Raw genomic sequence first — 21,811 nt, forward strand, 5'->3', positions numbered from 1 at the left:
TTTACCCATTTTTATGCGTACTTTTAATGCCATGTAATTTCGTCGTCTCGGACGGATTTTCGGAAATACCTCACTCACCGAAAGGGACAATTTAAATTTCTTGTTTTATTATTTTATTTTATATTTTATTTTATTCTATTTCTTTTTTATTATTATTTTATTTTTATTTTTCTACATTTCATTTTATATTTAGTTTTTTTAATTTATTTTATTTATATGTGTGTAGGTCACGTAAGTGACCTTTTTTATATAATCTTCTTTTTATTTCATTTCTTTATTTGTCTTAGTCTTTTGGGTCCCATTTAGTCTACTTGTCATCTATTATCGGTCCATTGATTTTCCCCTTCCACAAGTTTCTCTAATCCAACGAGCGGGGGCAGTTTGGGCATTTGTATGTATTAGACTCATAACCCGGTTTTTGCTATAAATATTACCAATCATTGGCTGCATTAGGGGGCTGAATTCCATAGAAAACACAAACCAAAATCGGCGATCACCAAAACCGGATCAAAAGCTCTTTTTCCTCCTGCATTTCTCAAGAACACTATGAATACATTTCCCGGTAATAAGCTTTCTCTCTCACGATTTTTATAACAACACGTAATTCAAACACCACAAATTATACGCATAAGTCATCAATCCATAACAACACTCAATCCATCACAATAACAACAACAAGCTTTCGTTCTTCTCAATCAACACATCATAAACCTTTTACGGCTACCACCATAACCACACCATCACCATTCCAAATTCGATCCGTTCATCCAACAACTCATTTTTCGCTTCTAACAACAGTCCTCAAACAAGGATCAGCCGAAATCAGCAATAATAAAGAAGGAACCGGTCTAGTTACACAATCGGAGGTGTCACCAACGAGTGCTCACACAACAACGGTGCAAGCCGAAGCTGAAATCAAAGAAAGGAAGGTGTCAAGCACAACATACGAGCTGAAACCGAAACCGAGTCAAATTTGTGAAGATAGAAGAAACGGAACCGATTCAAAGAAGCAGAGAAGAGCCGAAACCGAGTACAAACACAAAGGAAGTCAAGATCCAAACCGAATCGAGAGGTAAATAGAGGTAGTTCGTTTTATCTTGTGTTTAATCTTAGATCTAGGATGTTTGTGATGTGTTTTGAAAGTTTTAAGTTCGGATTTGTGTTTAGAGAAGAAAACGATTTTGAAAACCGAAAGAAATTTTGAAATCGGAGTATTTTGTTAAACTCCCGCGGCGGCTCGCTCATAGAATTTCATTAGGTTTGGCTCCCTCATAGAATTTCATCTATCTTAGTGTTTACGTTGGATTTTCGTAAACAACCGCCGGTTTACACATGGTAACTTGCAAGATCAACCGGTAAATCTTAGGACATATTGTGTTTGTTCTTGTTGTTAGAAATTTCGTGTTTTGGTGTCGAAAATATAAGAAATACAATAAAAACAATCGAATTCAATCCACTTGAACTCAATCGAACTTAACAAAGTAAAGTGCAAGAACACTTAAAGAAAAAAGGGTAAATTGCATTGATTAAATAAGAGTTGGTACACAGATTCATACATTGCAACTTGTGACTCGTTTCTCGCTTCCATACGGATACTTTGAGTGTAAGTTTGTATGATGGAATTGTGACTCGTTTTTCCTATGAAAAACTACTATTTATACTAAGTCTAGAAATAACTACACTTCTTTGAAATTCAAACTACAACGCCACAAGTCGACGAGTTTTACTTATTTGAAAACAAACTTAAAATACAACCGACTTAAAGAATAACCGTTGATAACCACCTTCGAAAACCGCTTTATCGAAGTCTTCTACCATCTTCGAACCCATATTTGCTTTCAATACAACACTCTGTTCGAATCTTCTTTAAATCTAGGTCAACTATACTTTGACCACATTTATTACAAATTTAGTAAAATATATTGGCTAACAAATTGCCCCCCGAAACGCCATTTTCGATTTCACCGAAGAAGAAAAAGACGTTTTTGAAAAAAATAACTAACATTCTCCATCGAAATGAATGATGTCGGTATTTAATTCAAAACTAATTCAAATTTCCTTTAAATACCGACCCCACAATCTTAGTTAGTGGGCCACGTTCTCTAACATTGGAAAAGACAACACTTTAATGGTAAAAGCTGTCAAAATAAGATCTTGACATGTGTCATGATCAAAGGTCCATATAAAAACAAACTCACCTTTACTCTTCTCACTTTTCACCATTTCATTTTCACTTTCACTGTTCCTCTTCTCCGCCAAAAATTTTCTCGAAGAAAACACTTTGAATTTTTCGCAACTTCTATCTTTAACCACGAAATCTTCACTTATTCATCAAATTCTCACAAAAACACTTAAACAATGACGAACGCACAGAACTTCTCATGTGAATCGCGAAGAACCCATTGATTTTACTAAAGAAATCACCAGTCTGCTCCTGCTTTTATGAATGAACCGAGAGATCAATGAAGCCGAAAAAAGCTATCTGGAAAACCCGAGTAATCATCCCTTGTACCGATACTCCACATGCATTCTTAGGCCCCATTTCTCTAGAACCGAAACTCCAGAGATTAACTCTCTTTTCCCATGCATCGAAACTCAACCTCCTTTAATTTTCACAAAAGGTCCTTTTGACCTAAGTTTTGTAAAATCCAAAATTAGAGACTGAACCAAAAACTTATCCGTAATACATTGCTTGGTTAGACAAAGTTCAAAAACAAAAGGGACAATTCTGGAAGGAGAAAGGGATTTTTGATCTCATCCAAATATCTCGATATGGTCCAAAATACCATAATGAATTGATATTTGCTGCTTTACATTTTTGGAACCCATCGAACAACAAACTCCCTTCACTTGAAATGTGGAATGCTCACTCCTACCCTTTTAGATGTGGCTGGCCTTACTAGCTTAAAACCAACGGATACACCTTTAATCCGGATGTTACCACCTCTCAATACTCGGTAAATTTCGATAGCCCTGCCTATGGTTTGTTTATAGCTAACAACCATGATACCGAATGTGCTGAAGTATCTGCAGATGAACATGTAGCTTTCTTGACCTCTTGGTTATCTATGCATGTTTTTTGCTCAAGGTCGGTACAAGTCCCTAAGAAATTCATGTGTCTAGCTAGTCAATTACATGAAGGAACAGATATCCGTTTAAGCAAACCGATTCTAGGTTCTTTGTATGAAACCCTTAACCATACAACTAATAATCTTAGAGATTATCCCCAAACCGGTGGGAATTTAGTTGTATCGGGACCCATATGGTTGTTCCAACTATGGCTTTTAGCCATTTTTGGATCAAAACTTGCTTCGATCCTACCTTCCTCTTACACATCGCATACTCGTACAAGACCATCAAGGTATAGGCTTAGCTATGTTTCACCCCGATGGGAATAAGTCTTCACAACAACTTTTTGAGAATGCTTATGAAACCCTCGCTTGATTGTCCCATTTTCACCCCTATGATGGCACCATTTACCACTAGGAAATATGGACCTAACTGGTTCAAAGAGGACTTTCCCACTACTTCGAAAGCGGCCAACAAAACAGAAATCAATGCTATATGGGAAGCTTATTTGACCCCTACCTATCTATCTAGCAGACTTACACCTGGTAGTCCTTATGGAGTATATGGTTATCAACCTAACCATGTAGCTAGACGGTTTGGTATGGTTCAATCGAAACCCAAATTTCCTCTTTGTTCAAAAGTATAAGTGAATGGAAAATTCCTCGATCGAACTGTGTGGAAATCCATAATTCAAGCCGGGAAAACAACCGTGTTCGAGCCTACATATTTCTCAACATCATTTGCATGCTCTGAAGCATTCTTTCGATGGTGGCGAAATTATTACACACGCCAATCCAATCGAGGGAATCTGATGAATTGCCGCCTCAACCGACCGGTACTTTTCACACTTTGCGTAACAAAGACAAGAAGACTAGAGGTACGCACATTAAAGAAATTCAGCAATTTCAAAGATATTATCAAACAACATATGACCCTTTACATCCAAAGAGGACGGTATATTATGCCGCTCAAACTACGAGAGATAAAGTTCGAGAAAAAATTCCGAAACAATTTTTCCCCCTGGAACACCCAATAAATATCTTTATGTTTTAGAAAAAGAAAATGAAACTAGCAAAACTTCCATCTTGTAATCTTGCTTTGGCCTTTAGGCCACCATACCCAAAATGGTTACTTTATAATTTCAAATTCCCACAAAATAATTTAGTAACCTATGCTAAATGCCATTTATACCAATATAATGGTGAACTTGGCTATGAATTATCCCAAGTTCGAATCGAAACTCCCGGTATCATGGGTATGATTTTTCTTTTACTAAAATATATTAATACTATTTTTAGAAGAAATAGTACTTATCTGTATAATCACATATTTCAGCTTTGCCTTTAACTCCGAGAAGCAAAGCTCGATGATGCCAGCACCGTAACACTTCGAAAAGCAAGTCCGACAAGAAGAAAAAGAAAGCTTCCCAAACTAAAGAAGTTGAATCGAAGAAATTCGAGGCTGCATCAAAGGAACCTTCTAAATCAAAGGAACCCAAAGTGAAAACAACTTCATCAAAAAGATCTTCTAGATCAAAGAACAAGAAAGAACAAGCAACCGTCGATCTCTCCGATGATGATAGCGAGGTGGAGATAACTAAAGAACAGATTGAAGCTTCCAAAGTAACACTTCCCAAAGTCCATACCGAAGGAAGAAGGAAAAGAAAACAAGAACAAATTTCACTTGTCCAAGAAAAGGAAGTCGAAGTGGAAGCTTCGAAGGTTCTCCCCATCTCACCATCTAAACCATTCAAACGTCTTCGAAAGACTTCTCATTCTAAAGTGCTCATTCACATGTTGGTGATAATGGTTCGAAGGTATTTTATCAAAACCATATTTTATACGCAATGTTTCTAAGTATCTTGTTTTAAGCATTGATCTTATTCTTTTTAGGGTATCGAACAAGAACAAACTAATCCATCACAACATGGGCAAGTTCTTCCTTCTTCGAAGACCACTTCACCAATTGCTGAAGACAAAGAAGATGAGCATGATGATGCTAGCAGTCCGAAGGTCTTAAAGTGGATCCTCCTCAACAACAACAAACAGAAACACCCATCTGATGACTTGGTAAATGATGAATCACTCAACAATGATCAATCTTATTCTGCACCCACCCTTGGAGATAATGTATCAAACTTTGCTACTGAAGATACAAACATAACTACTCAACAAGATACCCCTATGATCGATCTAGAAGAAATCGATCGATTGGCCAAAGATGATCCTTTCAATGCCTTTGCCTTGATAGCTAAGAGTAATACTCTTTTCTCAACTAGCACCGGCCAAACTTCGATTCATCCAAGGGAAATCCCTCCGAGACTTCAAAGAACAACCTCGCTGTGCGTAATTTCAAAAGAAGATCATCGAAGCCAACTTGCTAGAGTTGATTGAAAAAGATGCTTTGGAGCTCTTGCCGAAATCGGGAGTTTATTTGAAAAACTTGGTGCTCTCCCAACTGGTTGGAAATTTCGAAACTGTTTAATTATCTTGAACCAATGTTGGAGAGTGCTAATCAAAACTTCCAGAAGAGGAAAAAGCTGATCAAGCTCAAATGGCGAGAGAAGAAAGCGCATCATGATCAAATTGTAATCGAACCGTCATCCTTCCAAGAGAAATTTAAAACTCTTCGGCAAGAAAGAAACAATGCGAAGCAGCAAGTGGTTGACATCGATGCCAAAATTAAAGAACGGAAGCTCAAAAAGCTGAAATTTTGGCTAAGGATGAAGCCGAGAAATCGAGAAGCCAATGAAGCTATTAACAAATTCAAGCTCTCCAAGGAACTAGAGTCTACCATTGCTCAACTTGCAAGTGACAACCATGCTCTCGATACTCAACCGGCTGAATACAAGAGCCAAATCGAGAAACTCATCTCATCATTTGAGATTTAGTTCTGTTTCTATTTTATTCTCTAAGACTTTTATTTTATTTCAGCCTTATCGAATATCTTGGTCTGTAATGTCTTTATAACAATTCTTGGACCATTTTCTATTTCGAACGACAATTTCTTTTCAATCATCGAAATTCCTTTCTTATTTTCTTATATCGAATTTAAATTTTATTTAAATCCAAATAAGATTGGAACAATTTCCAAGACATTTTAATGATGAGGAAACAAAAAAGTAACTTTTTTGTTTAACCCAACAAGTTAAACTTGCCTAGGAAGTTGAAAAGAAATAAAACAAATAAATGACCTTTTAACACAGATTAATCCTTTTTTCTTTAAAAAAAAAAAAAAAAAAAACCTTTAAAACTTCCCTCGTGTTACGAAGTTAAGTAACCATTGGCCATCGGAATAACCTGTTCCCACGTGTCATCATCTTCAAAGCAAGAAGAACCGTTTGATTGAGCCACTTCTTTCAACTTCCCTCCACTATAAATATGATTTTCCTTTTTTATAAAAATCACTCTTTTCTTTGTTTCGTCTTCGTCTGAAAAATCCTTCTTACTCAAAGCTTTTTCTTTCTTAAATCATCATGACCACCATTGATAATCGAGTGATGATCTTTTAGTCAAGATTGCTGCAAAGATTGCCGCTCAAAGCGGAAAAGATCTTTTCGCTTTTCGCCATACCAATAGCAGGCATTGGCGCGTCGGTGAGGATTACGAAGTTTCTAGGGCTTTTGGAAATGATGTCCTCTACTTCCTCTACGACCCCGATGAATGGTACAACAATGCTATGGTGGCTCATTCTAAGTTTGCTTTTAAACTTAGACTGCGGAATCATGGCAACGCCATGTTCGTATTCTTCGAAGCACTCAACACATGTTGGATGCTAATCCAAACATTGAAGAAATAAAATGCCTCCTTACTATCGCTATCAACGCCACCGGCTCTCTCGAGTGCAAGGTACTACCTTCTTCTCATCAATGCGCTCTCCATGCCTATGCCGGAAAACATCCTCGAAAACTTCGAAGATCTTGCATGGACACATCGATTGGCAGTAATTTCGAAGCGACATTTTGGGAGGAACTTCAACTTATCGATTTCGCTGTCCTTGGTGGAATAGGCCCATGCCTATTTGGCTTACTAGGCGTCGTTTTTGCAACAACTACCACAACTTGTGCAGGAGATGGGAGAATTGGAGGTTGGTATTCACTTCTACTGGGCCGGATCATGAATACTACTTGGTCAATGCTTGCTTCAAGTGTCGTCTCGATACGAGAAATTCGCTGGTTTCTCGATCGTTTTGGGATTGTAAGCGAATGGTGAAAACCATCTTTAAATGCTTTTAGTCTTTAAGTACTTTGTGTTTTCTTTTGTAATGGTTTTTCCATTTTAAGCATTTCGATGTAACCAGCCCATCGAGTTGGCATTTTTAAATTAATGCCAAGTTTTTATTTCGAATCAAATTACTCTTGTGTAATTTTAATTTCTTGTAACATCGGTTTATATTTTTTCAAATATTTACCGTTTATGCGTATAATTCTCGATCTTCTTGTAATTCTTCGATCTCATACGCATTATTCGAAAAACTCTTAGAATTTTCCATGGTCCTTCCCAACTAGGAGACCATTTTCCTAAACATCGATCCTTTTTATCCATCGGCAAGATAACTTTCCAAACTAAGTCCCCTTGCGGGAATAATTTCGATTTAACTCTTTTGTTATAGGCTTTTGCTATTCTTTCTTTTTGCTTTGTAAGCACTTCTAAAGCCATTAATCTTTCTTCATCAATATCTACTAATTCATCCAACATCATATCCAAATATTGATTTGTTGGAATTTCGATTTGTCTTTGAATTCGAGTAGATTGAAGTAAGATTTCTGTTGGCAATACGGCATCATGGCCAAATGTTAATCGAAAAGGAGTAGTATTTATAGATTCTTTAGGAGAAGTTCGAATCGCCCATAAAGCTTCATAAAGAAACTCATGCCATTCTTTGGGTTTTTCTTTTGGCTAGCTTTTCTTTTGATTATAGTAATCAAATTCTTATTTGCCGCTTCTACACGACCATTTGCCCGAGCATAATATGGTGTTGAAGTCAACAACTTATATCCTATTTCTTCAGCAAATTTTACCATCTTTCGACCGGTAAATACGGATCCTTGATCCGTAGTAATAGTTTCGGTATGCCAAATCTATAAATAATAAATTTTTGAATGAAGTTTATAACTTCATCTTGAGTAACATCTTTTAGTGGAACAGCTTCTATCCATTTAGTGAAATAATCTATTCCAAACAAAATATATTTGTAGCCTTTGGATGACTTAGGTTTGATTTCCCCAATTACATCTAAAGCCCATCCTCGAATGGCCAAGGTTTCACTATTGAATGTAATTCACTAGAAATTTGGTACTTTTTGAATTCCGGCATGTTCTTGACATTCTTTACAACCTTTAGCAAAATTTATGCAATCTTTTAACATGGTTGGCCAATAAACACCTTGTCGAAACAAAAGCCATTTTATTTTATGGCTGCTTGATGTGTACCACAAGCACCACTACTATGAGTATTCGATACGGCCAAATATGCTTCTCGCTTCACTAAGGCATTTAAGTAAAACTCCTTTCCGGAGTCTTTTTAAATAATTCATTGCCTATTATCACATAACTCAAGGCTCTATACTTGACTTTCCTACAAGTTGTGCCATCTCGGATCTTCCAAAAATTGACTATGGGTTTTCGCCAATCATTATCATCCAAATTGTTAATGACCAAAATTTCGAGAAAATTTTTCACTCGAAGGTATCCTTGAGATGCTTCCATGCCCCCAAGTTTTGGTCTTAACAATTTGTTAGGCACAATATCTATCGAATTACGCTTTGTTTTAATTTCAATAACCTCTTGCTCTTGTTCCTTCGAAAGTTTGTACCTGAAGCCAATTGAGCTAAATCATTAGCTTCTTGATTTTCTGCTCTAGGAACATGTTGAACTTCAATTTGAGCAAAATGTTTAAGTAATGCATTAACTATAGTGTAATACATTATCAAAGTTTCTTTGAGGCATTTATATTCTTTTGTTATTTGCTTTATTACTAATTCAATCACCTCTAATAATTAAACATTTCGCCCCAGCTCGAGCAAAATCTCTAAACCATTTATTAAGGCTTCATATTCTCGCCTCATTATTCGAACAATATTGGCTAATTCAAAATTTATATTTGGTTACCTCATTTGTTGGTGAAACAATAACTATACCTATTCCGGAACCATTTTTATGACTAGACCCGTCGAAATATAATGTCCATGGAAATGTTTCGATGCCCCCAATACGGAGTTCTTCAATGGAATGATCGGCAATAAAGTCGGCCACTATTTGGCCTTTCACAATTTTCAAAGATTGATAAGTTAAAGAATATTCTCGTGAGTGCCAAAGCCCATTTACCAACTCTACTATGCAGAATAGGCTTAGATAACATGTGCTTAATAATATCGAAATGGGAATAAACATAAACATCAAAAGGCTTTATATAATGCTTAAGTTTCATACATGAAAAATATAAACAAAGACATAATTTCTCACTAGGATGATATCTTGTTTCAACATCACTTAAAACTCTACTAAGATAATAAATGGCTCTTTCTACACCATTTTCATCCTCTTGTGCTAACATACTCCCTATAGTTCTTTCAGATGATGCTATGTATAACTTCATCTTTTTGTCTTTCAACAAAGGTGAAAGAATAGGAGGATTAGATAAATATGACTTTATGTCTTCAAATGCCTTTTGGTGTTCGGGCTCCCATCTAAAAATTTCCTCTTTCTTTAATCGAAGTAATGACGAGAATGCTTGCGCTCTGCCACTTAGATTAGATATAAATCTTCTCCGAGGAAATTTATTTTGCCTAATAAAGACTGCAACTCTTTTTTGGTAGAGGGTGCTTTAGCCTCCATTATAGCTTTAGTCTTATTTTGATTGATTTCGATGCCCTTTTTATGGACAACAAATCCTAAAAAATCACACCGCACAAACACCAAACGCACATTTTAATGGATTCATTTTTAATCCATATTGTCTCATCCTTTCGAATGATAAACGTAAATGTTCTAAGTGTTTGTTTTCGAAGATGATTTCACAACAATATCATCAATGTAAATTTGCATAAAATCTTCAATAAAATCATGAAACATTGAATTCATTGCTCTTTGATATATAGCACCAGCATTTTTAAGACCAAATGGCATTACTATCCACTCATAACATCCTAATGCCCCCTGGGCATCGAAATGCCGTTTTAGAAACATCTTCTTCAAGAATAAATATTTGATTATAACTTTGAATAACCATCAAGCATACTCAAATATTCGAAACCCGCAGAATCTACCAACATTTCTGCTACCGGCATAGGATATTCATCTTTAGGAGTGGCGAGATTTAAATCTCTAAAATCAATACAAACTCTTATACTTCCATTTTTCTTTTTAACGGGAACTACATTAGCTAACCAATCAACATACCTTGCGGGTCCGATGAAGCCACATTTGAGGAGTCTTTCGATCTCTTCTTTTATTTTTGGTAGAATCTCTGGTGCAAACCTTCTTGGAATTTGCTTCACCGGTTTCTTGTCCGTCCCGATTGGCAATTGCAACTCTACTACCTTTCTACTCAAACCAGGCATTTCATGATAATCCCAAGCAAAGCAATCCTTGTAATTTTTCAACGGCGCCACAATTCGATCTCTGAAGCTCTTAGGAATCTTTGAACTTATGTATGTTGGTCTTTTTACGTAACCATCTCCTATATCCACTTCTTCAAGAGGATCTTGGGCCTTCATTTTTATTGTAGATCCCATTGGATCTTCTTCAAAACCCAAAGGTTCATCATCATAAATACGATCTAATTTTTTATCATCAATGAGGTCATCGAATTATTTTCATCGAAGCATCGAAGACCTCTTCTTCTTTGGCCGCTTTCAGCCAAATCGAAGTTTTTCTCGGCTACATAAGCCGTAATCTTTTCCCATATGCTGGGCTCAACCATCGATCAATTATTGATATCCCACCCGAGTTGGTGAGATTCCATTTGCCGAATATTCTTGGTCATCGGTAACCCTCTTGTACGAAGTACTTCTTGTCTTCAAGAAATCTTTTTCCTTTACAGTATCTTCTCATGGCAATCTTCATTGTTCACCACTACGAAGTCATCATCGAATGCGGTTTTCCAACGAAAACCCCATTCGTGCAAGTTTTACAAAGAATTTTTCTTCTTTAGTCATAGAACTTGATGCATCATTTTCCATGAATGGTGCAATATATTGAAGTCGTTTGTCAAAGTTCTTTTTGTTGATATCTTGATTATCAACTTCAGCTTTGAAATAATAACTCGATCGGCCTCAATATTCTCTACCAAACCATCTTTCCTCCAAATCACAATCCTTTGATGCATTGTAGAAGGAACTGCACCTACGGCATGGATCCATTCCCTTCCTAATAATGCATTGAAATTGGCTTTAGAAGGAACTACCAAAAACACGGTTGCTCTGGTTATGCTTCCTACTACCAATTCTAGTTCGATAGCACCAAGAGATTGTCCAAGAGAGCCCTCATAATTAGTGAGCACTACATTATGTGGTTTCAAATCACATTCGTAAATACCAAGTTTCCTTAGAAAAGATTGTGGTAGGAGATTAACGGTAGCACCACCATCTACTAACACTTTGTTAATTCCAACACCATTTAACTTAGCTTGAATAAACAAAGGCTTTAAATGAAGCTTCATGCTATCATCGGGTTTCTCGAACACGCATGTTGATCTTCGATGCAGCCATTATTCATAACATAATAACACAGAGGCCTATGACGAGCCATTTCCTCGGTGAAATCACATTCATCATCATGATTGGTCTTCGAAGATACATCATACGCATATTCAATTGGTAGTACGAAACCACACATATAATGTCAAGACTTGGTTCGAATCCGAAAAAGTAGAAGTTAGAATATCATCATCCCCTTTGGGGATGTTTAAACGAAGATAATGGCGGGAAAATTCTTTCGATAGCTGGTTTTTTAACCATTTCGAAAACTATTGGTTGTTTTCCCTTACTTTTGTCATCATTAGTGACATCTTTCAAAACTCCTTCCTTTTTCCGGCGTTGAAAACGGCGCCATTGAGTTCTAGTCATAGGATTCTTACCTTTATAGTTATTTTTGTAAGCATACTTGTTAGGATTAGAACTCTCCGTTGGTCCGGAACTTTGACAGCTCTTTTTACCCATTTTGTTGGTGGTGGGAGGCGCAGAATGACCGGTTTTCTTGCCCCCAGAGAAAACCCAAGTATCAATAGGAGACTTCGATGAAGGAACGAACGTCTTCTTATGATTCTTCACTTGATACTTCTCTGAAGTTTTCATCTTGTAAGGAACACCTCTTTTGTTAAAGCCAAATTTAGAACGGTTCTCGAACCACCCTCCTTTACGTTTTGTTTGAGGTTGATATCCTTCAACTGCTTTTGCAGCTTCTTTATCGAACACCGCACCGCATCGAGGACAAAGCATAGCATTGGTGTTAGATATTTTACATCGGTTTAAAAAATCAACCAAATCTTCTTCAGCCTTTGGATATGCTTTCTCCATTTCCTTGGCCAATTGATCTTCAAGCAACCACCGGCTCTTCAATTTGATGGTCCTCGCAACCATTTCGTATCAATATTATCCGAAATTTCCACCATATTGATAGAAATACCAAGAAACATGGATTCGCCACATTGGCGAAACATCGACAAACATGGACTCTGCCTTTTTCATAGGATCTCCATCCACTTGCCGTTTTGATTTCTCTCCAAATTTCAGCCTCCCTTCGTCAAGAGCTTTTGTACGGTAATCCCCGAAACGAGTACATCGAGATAAGTTATGACCTAAAAAACCATGGAATTTACAAAATCCTCTTTTCTTCCTTTGTTCCAAAGGAGGCAACTTCATATTAGGTGGCACTAATATTATGCCATCATTAACTAAAAGATCAAAGATTTCATCACTTTTAGTAATATCAAAAGTATAAGTTTTAGAAGGATATTTGTCACTCTTGGGATCTTCAGATTTTTTCCATTGGATGGCCTCAACATTTTACAAGCATATGAAGGTCCATCTTTTAATTTCTGCTAGGTTTATATCATTGTCTTCAATGATATCTAAACCCCAATCGAATTCGGATTCACTATCTCCCGTTTCTATATAGGCAATTTTTTCCTTTTTAGGAAATTTGTTATGAGTTCTAGTTTTTTTCGCCTTTAAGTCTTTCAACTTGTCGAACTCTGTCCGCCAATTGGGCCATGTCTCTTAGGTACCGGGTATCTAATTTCTTTCGAACAGAATAATCGAGGCCACCAGCAGCCCATTTCGACCAATTCATATTCGGAATGAAGTAAAACATCTAGCACTTAAGGAGACGAAACCTATTGAGATAATCATCGATTGTCTCATGACTTTTACGTCGAACACCGGCCAATTCTTTCAAACTAATCTTAGATTGACCCATGTAAAATTGTTCATGAAAGGCTTTTTCTAATTGGTTCCAACTATAAATTGAGTGAGGAGGTAAAGTTGTAAACCAAGTAAAAGCATTTTTTGTCAAAGAACTTGGGAAATATTTCATTCTCAAATTTTCATTTTACGCAATATTTCCCGCTTCCATGAGAAACCTAGCAATGTGTTCGACAAGAGATTCATTAGTTTCTCCAAAGAAATTTGGTAAACTTCGGAATTTTCCAATTTCTAGGCAATTCAGCGTCTAAAACATACTCGTACAAAGGAGACACAAAATTTGGTCTATGTAAACCCATATTCAAACCATTTTGGGCTAACAAAGCCTCGACAATACCCGCTATATTATTCCGACCATCGAAATTGTTTCGACGGGCTTGTAAAACCACTTGATCGGCATCTTGGTTTCGTTAACCAAAATGGGTTGTCTTTCGAGTTCGCCTGAACTTGTGGTTGTACTACTTGTGGTTGGACAATATTTTCATGATTTCGAACCACTGGTTCATCGGCAATTATTTCAATTGCCCTCAAATTTCGATTTTGAGGCAATTGGGTATTTTGGATTGGTGGAGCGCCAAAGAAATTGGCAATTCTTTCCATTTGATCGTACAACCGTTGATAACTAGTATTGGTGTCTCGAATTAAAGGATTTATGACAGTACCAATTTGTTGGGTCATCATATTAACCATATCATGATTAGTTTCTTCCATAGTTTGCCTAATGGCAGCCATAGAAGCGTTGGTTAAATTTTGTTGGGAACTTCTATATGTTGTAGATATCCCAGACCAAAAAGTTGTGGTAATGATACATTTAAATTCTCCGAAAACATATTACCACTAGTTTGTAAGCCTTGCATCAATGATGATGGCATACCATATGGCATTGATCTATGATCCCAAACTCCTTGAATAGAAGTATTATTTGGATAATCATGGGAAGTTTGGGTAACCATCGAAGGTATGGCTTGAGAAATTACTGTGGCCATCGAAGGCATGGCCCGAGACGATGTTTGAGTGACCGTATTACTAATCGGAACAGCCTGTGATGTTCTAACATTCCCCGGGGATGAAACATCATCTTCAACCGTCACTTGATCCACATCTTCATTTGAAGATGTTGGATTTGTTTTCTTTTGGTTGTTAGCGCGTGTCATATTAAGAAGCAATTTCTTGTTTCTTAATTGCATACACAACAAAACAAACCGAAATTAAAAAGAAACTCTAACAAAAACTATAAACAAAAAAAAAACACAAACGGTCCCACTTTGGGCGTGCCAATTTGTTTACGTTGGATTTTCGTAAACAACCGCTGGTTTACACATGGTAACTTGCAAGATCAACCAAGAAATCTTAGGACATATTGTGTTTGTTCTTGTTGTTAGAAATTCGTGTTTTGGTGTCGAAAATATAAGAAATACAATAAAAACAATCGAATTCAATCCACTTGAACTCAATCGAACTTAACAAAGTAAAGTGCAAGAACACTTAAAGAAAAAAGGGTAAATTGCATTGATTAAATAAGAGTTGGTACACAGATTCATACATTGCAACTTGTGACTCGTTTCTCGCTTCCATACGGATACTTTGAGTGTAAGTTTGTATGATGGAATTGTGACCCGTTTTTCCTATGAAAAACTACTATTTATACTAAGTCTAGAAATAACTACACTTCTTTGAAATTCAAACTACAACTGCCACAAGTCGACAGTTTTACTTATTTGAAAACAAACTTAAAATACAAACCGACTTAAAGAATAACCGTTGATAACCACCTTCGAAAACTCGCTTTATCGAAGTCTTCTACCATCTTCGAACCCATATTTGCTTTCAATACAACACTCTGTTCGAATCTTCTTTAAATCTAGGTCAACTATACTTTGACCACATTTATTACAGCTAGTAAAATATATTGGCTTACACTTAGCCACCGTATTTGCCAATTCGAAAAATTATTTTGCTTTCCTTGTCTATTTCTCTTATTTTTTTTCTCTCATCTCAAACAATACTTCAAATTATTTTGCTTTTCTCGTCTTTTTCTCTTATTTTTTCTCTCATTCCAAAAAATACTTCAAATCTATCCTATTTTTCTTTCTCTTGTGTTAAACAATAAACACACTTTAAGAGTTTTGAAACTTTGATAATTTAGTAATTGATTATCTCTTTATTTTTATAGTGTTGCCGTGTGAATGACAAGTCTTTATGCTTTAACTTTTTATCATTAAGCAATTGACATTTTAATTCTAAAGGCTGCAGGCATGGGTGATGTTAAGATTGCAGAATACTCATGTTCAAGAAAGCATCTACACCATTCTAAAAATGACACGTTGACTAAACTGGAGCTATTGTTGTTTTTGCCGGAAGAAATCATTGTCAACATCCTACTCAGACTTCCGGTGAGATCCCTCCTTCAATTTAAATGCGTGTGTAAATCTTGGAAAATTCTAATCTCAGATCCTCAGTTCGCAAAGAACCAATTTTTGAGTTCAACCGAGGATCCGCAATTGGTCTCTTCCGTGTTTGGTCTTGCAAAATGTGAAATCGTATCTTACCCTTTGAAGCCACTATTGGAAAACACATTAACCATCGATAAACCTGTTAGACCCGTTAAACCCGTTATCTTCAGCTCGAGATGTGAGATAATGATTCTAGGTTCATGCAATGGGTTGCTCTGCTTGCATGAAGACTCTCACTTCAGATTATGGAATCCTTCTCTCAAATTGGAATCCAAAAGATCTCCAACCATTGTTTGTTTTGATCCTTATGAAGTCACGTTTCGTGGTTTTGGCTATGATATAGTTAATGACAGGTATACAGTGCTGGTAGTTGTGAATAATCAGTATAATTCTAAGGAAATTGTGACCATAATTTATACCTTTGGTGAAAATTCTTGGACAACAGTTCAAAATTTTCCATATGATCATGAATACAATTCTAACAATTGGCTTGGAAAATTTGCGAGTGGCACGGTGAATTGGATTGTTAATAAAGATCATAATTCTACTAATCAAGAGGTGATTGTTTCTTTTGATCTTGATAAGAAGACTTATGGAGAAATATTGCTGCCCGAGTATGATGGGGACAATGTTTGCAATCCTGTGTTGCATGTTTTGAGTAATTGCATTTGTGTGTCTTTTGATCACCCTAAGGAAGCTCATTGGGTTGTGTGGATGATGAAAAAGAACAGCGTTGTTGAGTCATGGACAAAACTGAAAATCATCCCTCAAAATAAGTTAACTCGTCACAGGTGTCCTTGTCCTTTGTTTGATACCTTGTTCATTTCAGACAATGGTGTTATTCTCCTGACACCTAAGTATGGTAAACTTGTTGTGTATAGCTTGGATAATAATGGGAGGTTGAATTATCGGAAGATTTTGGGAAAGGCTTCGATGGATCCTCATATTTACCATGAGAGTCTAATATCACCACAACGATAAATCATATAATTTTCAGGAATTGAAGTCACTGCTTCAACTAATGTCTTAATCTCTTTATTCTACCGAGAAAGTATGTTTATGTTGTCTTGTAATAAGAGACCTGCATGTTATTAGTTGTGCTTTTATTTTACACATGCGGAAATGGCTGACTTAAAATTTGCATCTACACTTGCAACAAGTCGCATGTTTATATAACAATTGGAAAATGCTACTTCTCAAGAAAAATAGCTTCAAGAATTTTTCAAGAAATAGTTGGCAAATTTTAATTGGATGATTTATTTGTCCACTTCCTATTTTTCAGCCACACCTCCTTGAATTGTGGCAAATAGTGCATTGTGATTGGCTATTCTTTATTCTTGAAGAATTCTTGATGTTATTTTTCTAGAGATATAGCATTGCTCATAACAATTTATGTTCGTCTTTGTCATAAAATTAACAATGAGATTATACGTTATTATTAGACTACTGTTTGAATCTTAGGTTAGATGTCACCGGAAATTGAATAATATATCGAATAGCATTGTTTCACTCATCAATTATACTCAATTTTTCCTTAAAAAAACAGACTTTACTCCTTTTACACATTGGAACGAAAACTTTCTTTAATTTTGTTTAACATGAAAGAAATTAACCCTTTAAACAAATACAAGAAGAAGTAAACTTGTGGTAAGGGTGTATGGGAGGGTTTTTTTTCTTCTTCATGAGAATGGGTTTAAGTTGCTGTGGAAATTACAAATTAGTCATTATTAGATTTCTGCTCTCCCCGCACTTTTCGCTCGCACACCCCGCAGCCTTGTCGAAAATACCCTTGCGTTAGTTAAGTAACGCAAGTGTTAAACTCCACGTTAGTTAACTCACGCTAATCATAGTGGTGCACATGATCTTCTTCATCCTCTTTCTCTATAATCTCTTCCTCTTCATCCTCGTTTTCTTCATCCTCCCGATTAACAAATGTTTTATCTTGGTTTTCGGGTGTCAAACATTGATTACGTTTGAACCTTTTAAACCGGTGATATCTTATTTTTCTTGGGAAGGGAAAAAGTAAGCAAAACCCTTGAGAATCGAGGTCCGGGAGTTGTTTTCGCTACGGGAAGGTGTTAGGCACCCATAACGACTATAGTAACCTATAGGAACCGTCTTTAATTTCTACGCGCGCGCTTTATTTTTAAATGCTATTTGAAAATGTTCATTAAACCTAAGAATATTCTAAGTGAAGAATTGGAGGGAGAAGAATGTGTTTGAATTTTTATTTTAGTTGAATTGAAGGAATTTTGTTCCTTGCCTACGTACCCGTTTAAGGGATCAAATCCACCGTAGTTCTCTCTCAAAAAATGTTTTTGTTTTTGTTGGTTGATTTTAAGTTTGAAAATGGGAGTTGAAGAATAGAAAGAGGCCTCAAGGGCATGAGATTGGAAAATAGTGAGGTTGTATTAGTGAATTGCAAAATATGGTCAAAGTAGGATTAGAGTTCATTGAATTTTTGATTAAGAAAACAAAAGGAAAATTCAATGGGATGTTGGATCCCAAGGTTTATTTGGAAAAGATTTGAGTGAAGTTGTTCACATTTATTTGGAAAATTGGTTTTTTCTAAGTATAAGTCCTAGGCATTCATCTAAACATACAATCTTAAACATACATCTAAACATGCATATTCTAGCTATAGTGGTGTGTGTGCATGTGTCGGTGCTTGTGTCGGTGTACATCGTTAGAGTCCATTGTCCTTTACATCATACCCTAGATACATTCTATGGCCTCTTTGCCAAGAAATTAAAAGCATGAAGGTAAAATATTACAAAATTCCTAGGTTTTTACATGCTAAGTCTTGGTACAAATTAGATTGCAAGAAAGAAATAAAGATGAATATGGAATGCGATGGAGATGCTTATGAAATGATGAAACATAAAATGAAAGGAGTTAGTGGCACAAGATATAAAGCAAGTCAAAGCTATCATCACAAATGTAATGAAGATTAGCATAAAAAAACAAGCAAAACAATGTGAACTAAGCCTAAAATCTCATTACCAATGCAAGATTTGAGCATGACCTATAATCCTCACAATTCAACATGCTTTCAAGATGTAAAAATCCAGGTTTTAAAATGAGGATCCAAATGTCATTGCAAACTTTGCATTTTTTATGTGAGTTTAGACTTATTTGCACCATTTATTCACAAAACAAAACTTGCCAAGCAAGCAACCAACCATCACATGCACATGTCCAAGAAAAAAACACATTCAAACAAGTAGTAAAAATCCTCATAAAATCATCCATCATGAACCACAAACATTTATCAAGGATTGGAATCAAAATTATGCTCATTTTCACAAGTTTTTTCAACATAGAATCCAAGAATGACACAAAAACATCAATATATTTTTTCCAAAATTTTTCAGTGCAAAACCAATACAAAAACATCACAAAAATGTTAAGAAGTCTTTACAAATTTTTTAGAGAATTTTCTAAGATATTCAAGGCATGGCGGGGGTGTGATTATCAAACAATAGTATGAAAATAGCAAGAGAGTACATAAAACACAGAAAATTAACGGGCTTAAGGCCCAAACCCAAACACAAGTGGATCCTGGATCACAAGGAAGCCCGTGGAACGTAGGATTGATCCGGGAACACTAAACCTAGATCTAACGGTGGAGATTCCAGTCGGGGGTGAACCGAGGCGGGTTCGAGGTGAACCGGTCCGGTTCACGTCCTTATAAAAACACATAGACCGGTCCACCATTCATTCCACTCTTCTCACTCTCTCTCTAACCTAAACGCTCTCCCTTCTCTCTAGACCTCTGGTCGTCTTCTCCGGCGGATTTCACCGCCGCCGGCGAAGATTCCGTTGCGGAAACCTAAACATCACTTAAACTCACCTAAACTCAAAGATCTAAAGCTTCTCACCGTTCGTTTTTCGTTCTAACCATGAATCAAACGTCGGAGATCACAAAGAAACCCTAGATCTATGTAGATCGGACCAAACGTTTCGTATCTTTGTATTTTTTGAAGAAAAGTCATTCGAAACGTTCGATTTTGTTATCTCTTACAGAATGAGTTTGAAATGCTTCGATCTTGCTACTTTTGAGGAAAGTTATTCGAAACGTTTCGATCTGGATATTTTGAAGAACACGGTTTAAGATGTTTCAATCCAGATGTTTTTCGAAGAAAGAGTTCGAAACGTTTTAAACTGATATTTTTTGATGAAATTACTTCGAAGCATTTCAAATCACACCGATTCTTTACGATCTACATGGATCCTAACGTGAAAGTGTTCGTAATCAAAAGAATACAAGATTATGAGGACAAAGGTGAGTTTAACGGTTTACCCGCTAGAATTTTGGAGGTTCGAACGAAAGAATGGCGAAAAGATGATCCGGTATCTTCTTCTTGCCTTCGGTGAGCTCTGAATTCGAACTTCGAAAATAAATCGAAGCTCTCTTCGTCTTCCCACTCTTCATACTCTCTGATTCTTTGATTTCTCTTCTTCTCTTCCTCAAACTCTGTGATCACACCGTTTATCCTCTTGATAATTCGGTGTTGGAATTGCAGAGTTCTCAATTCGATGATGATGATTCCTTCGAATCTCCGAGAATTGTGAAGCAAAATCACCTCAATTTTGAACTTGTTTTGATTATGCAATTGTTGAATTTGAGCTTTTCTCGTGATGAAATTGGTGCGGTTCTGTGTAGGATTGAACTTGAATTGAGTTAGGGTTCATGAATTGGGGGTGAAGTTCTTCATGAACTTCATCATGTTTCGGAAAACGGTTTTGGATTCTCGTTAGAGGAGAGAGAATGGATCAAATGCGTTTGTGTGATGTGGCACCGTGTAATTGACGAAATCCGACACTTGTGATGAGTTGGCCTGCATTTATAGGCCAGCTAGTGACCCCTAGACCAATGTGGAATTGCCACGTGTTTTGGACCTATTTGATTCGAACTTGGACTAAATTTGAGACTTGAGGACCTTCCCGCAATTATTAAGACTTTGGGACGAATATGCAATTTTTGGAAGTTAAGGACCAACTGCAATTGACCCAAAAAAAAGACTAAAAACAAGAGTTTGACTTTAAAGGACTAAAATGTAAGTTGAAAAAGAAAGAGAAAAAATAAAAGGAAGAAAGGTCCAAAGTGCAATTTAAAAAAGGTTTAGGGACTAAAAATGAAAATAATAATAAAATTGGAATAAAATTGGTAAACTTGACTAAACGTAAAGTGAAACGATTAAAATTGACAAAACGGACTAAAACGAACCCATGGCCTAAATGAGGTACTTTAAAGTACCTCTCTCGCCGAAATTTCGTGTGAAATGACCAAAATGCCCCCGGGGCCGAAAACGACTAAAAAAAGACTCGAGATGCGGTTGAAAAAATGGATTTTTAACGAAATTGAATCAAAGACTCATACAAGCAAAATTGAAAGACTCAGAGACAATTTTTAGGATTTAAACAGTGACTTGACACTCGAAATGACCAAAATGCCCCTAGGGGCAAAACCGACTCAAAATGACTTCAAATGCAAATTTTGGAATGGATTTTGACATAGAATGAAACAAAGACTTATTCAACCTATTTGAAAGGACTTAAACAAATTTTTAAAGATTGAGAAAACTGACATAGGAAATGACTAAAATGCCCTTGCATGTGAATTTTGCAAATACCATTGAAATAAAATGCGAGAGAAAGATGCAATTGATCGAGAGATAGTTCAAATGACTTATAATGCAAGAAAAGAGGAATTGAGTTAGTATTTTTAGGTCCAAAATTAGGGTATAACAGCTGCCCCTATTTAAGTTTCTTTGTCCGGAGAGTCAAGAGACGAAGTCTTAGAGTTGACGGGACGAAGATACTTAAATATTAGCATTTGCACTTTGCTTTTGGACATAAAAATA

General features: G+C 36.3%; 1 protein-coding gene across 1 annotated transcript; it reads left to right on the forward strand.

The window, feature by feature from the left end:
- The first annotated feature begins 454 nt into the window (after positions 1–454).
- On the forward strand, positions 455–17,081 carry LOC146899464 (F-box/kelch-repeat protein At3g23880-like). The gene is made up of 2 exons (XM_085733302.1): positions 455–1,082; positions 15,738–17,081. The coding sequence occupies exon 2, from the start codon at positions 15,747–15,749 to the stop codon at positions 16,923–16,925; it is 1,179 nt and encodes a 392-aa protein (XP_085589428.1). The 5' UTR covers positions 455–1,082; positions 15,738–15,746; the 3' UTR covers positions 16,926–17,081.
- Positions 17,082–21,811: the final 4,730 nt, after the last annotated feature.

This window comes from Medicago sativa, chromosome 8, assembly GCF_051527215.1.
Source record: "Medicago sativa cultivar Bolivia chromosome 8, Bolivia_mono, whole genome shotgun sequence".
In the NCBI taxonomy this organism is placed as follows: Eukaryota; Viridiplantae; Streptophyta; class Magnoliopsida; order Fabales; family Fabaceae; genus Medicago; species Medicago sativa.

Excerpts from the sequence above, each read along its gene's own strand:
- LOC146899464 (XM_085733302.1), top strand. The coding sequence starts at position 15,747 with ATGGGTGATGTTAAGATTGCAGAATACTCATGTTCAAGAAAGCATCTA.